Genomic DNA, 2026 nt, shown 5'->3' on the forward strand with positions numbered 1-2026 from the left:
TATCTCCCCTCTTGATTCACCCTCCTCGTACCACCTCCGTGTTCCCCTCTGCAAGGTACCACCTTCTCCATCATTTCCCCTCCTTGACAACCACGTGCTTCTCCTCCTTCAGCTCTCACCTACTCATGCTTTTCCTCTCTCTGGTCCTCGATCCTCCGCTTTATCCACTATCTTCCCTCATCTTCCTTTTCCTTTACCTCTACCACGCTACCTCCTCCTCCTCCTCTTTCTCCTTTACTCCATCCCCTCATGTAGGTCCTGTAGGTACACCTCTTGTCTACCTCCCCTCCCCTCGCTTTACGCGCCTCCTCCTTCTCCTCCTCTTCTTTCTCCTCGTCATCATTCTCCTCCCTCCTCCTCTACGTCTCCCTGTTACCATGCCTGCAGCCTAGCTTACCCATATATGTACCTCATCCACCAATCTCTCCTTCCTCCTTTACCGCCGCATCCTCCTTCTCCTCCTCATCCTCACTATCCTGCTACTCCTCCTCCTCTACCACCTCACCCTGCTTTACCTATTCCCTCGGCCGTTTTCTCGACCATCTTTTTTCTTCTACCGCCTCCCCTCCTCCAATCCTACCCATTTCTTCTACTTTCCCTCCGTGCCTTTCCCCTTTCTCTCCCCTCCTGCTCTTCCACCTTCTCATCTATCTCTCCTCTTCATTCACCCTCCTCGTACCACCTCCGTGTTCCCCTCTTGCTCCTGCGCATGCTCCTGCTCCTCCTCTATCCCTCCTCCTCTATATCTCCCCTTACCACGTACCTGCATGATTCTCCACCCTCTCCCATACTCTTCCCCCTTCTCTAGCTATAGTACCCCTTCCTCCTCCTCCCTCTAGCTACCCCTTCCTCCTCCTTCCTCATCTACCTCCTCTCCATAGCTTCGTCCTCGTCCATTTAATTCTTCCCCTGCCCCTCCTACCATTTACATCTACCTCACTTCTTTTTCCTCCTTTTACCTCCTCCTGCTGCTCTACCTGAGTACGGTACTTGCCATTCTTCTTATTCCCCTCCTCCTCCTCATCCTAGCTCCTCCTCTTCCACCTCATCGATCCACCCCTCCCCATCCTATACTCTGCCTTCTCAACTACTCATATGCCTTATTAAGCAAAATAGAATCTCAATTTTCTCCTGACCACGATATATTATATCAAATGTTATATATCTACTATATAATAGTAGAAAGAGCCGAAGTGTCGTTTTCCGTATCTCCTCCGAAACCGTGCCGCGTGTGCTCGCGCGAATCGAGCTGGGGCCCCTCGAGACATTAAGATACGCCTGGCGTACCCGTAGCCACTGCCTATTATTTATGACCCTGAATGTGTTCTTCCAACTTGATTCTGTACTACTATGTATGAACTAGTAGTAGTAGTAGTATATAAAAATTCCCATTGTAGGTACATTTCTCGGGTCAGCATACAATGATGCATGGGTAGCCAGCCCGGTTGTGTCTAGCTCTAGTACTATAGCCCGCGTACGGTTGCCACTGGTGGCAACTGTACGCTGGCTATAGTACTACTCACTACTACTAGTACTACTACTACTAGAGCTAGGTTGTGTCCGACTCCTAGACAGCCCCACCATCTCTCATGTCCGACTAAACAACAAGCCAGCCGCTTATGGCCAGCAAATGTTTAGTACAGTTTACTAAGCTGGCTGGCACATGTCTAATCACTAAATCAGTAAAGTAAACTAATCTTGCCCACTCACTGACTCAGGGCCACTGGCACTGCTCAGCCAGTGAAATTGAATGTCAGCAGAATGAGTAAGTCAGTAACATTTAATAACAACAGTGTTCTGCTGACGAAAAGTTGCCAAATCCATGTTACACTTACCACGACACGATTCTCCGTCTTTCAATGATATTGTAATTTTCTAACTGAGTTTTGACAGCATACGCAATTCTACCTTTCTTAATCGATTCGTGCAGCTCTTCAAACATCTGCTGCTTTATTTCGTTGCCCTCCATTATTATAGCCTTGCGTTATAGGATAGACAAACAATATAGGATAGACAACGCTTCACT

General features: G+C 48.2%; 1 protein-coding gene across 1 annotated transcript in view; it reads right to left on the bottom strand.

The window, feature by feature from the left end:
- Positions 1-2026, bottom strand: part of LOC106820938 (protein fem-1 homolog A-like) — a 17861-nt gene extending 15835 nt beyond the window's left edge. Inside the window, exon 1 of the mRNA XM_014825544.1 lies at positions 1836-2026. Within this exon, the coding sequence (XP_014681030.1) occupies positions 1836-1969 (134 nt within the window). The 5' untranslated portion in view covers positions 1970-2026. The remainder of the gene's footprint in view (positions 1-1835) is intronic.

This window comes from Priapulus caudatus, unplaced genomic scaffold (genome assembly GCF_000485595.1).
Source record: "Priapulus caudatus unplaced genomic scaffold, Priapulus_caudatus-5.0.1 Scaffold53, whole genome shotgun sequence".
Classification (NCBI taxonomy): Eukaryota; Metazoa; Priapulida; class Priapulimorpha; order Priapulimorphida; family Priapulidae; genus Priapulus; species Priapulus caudatus.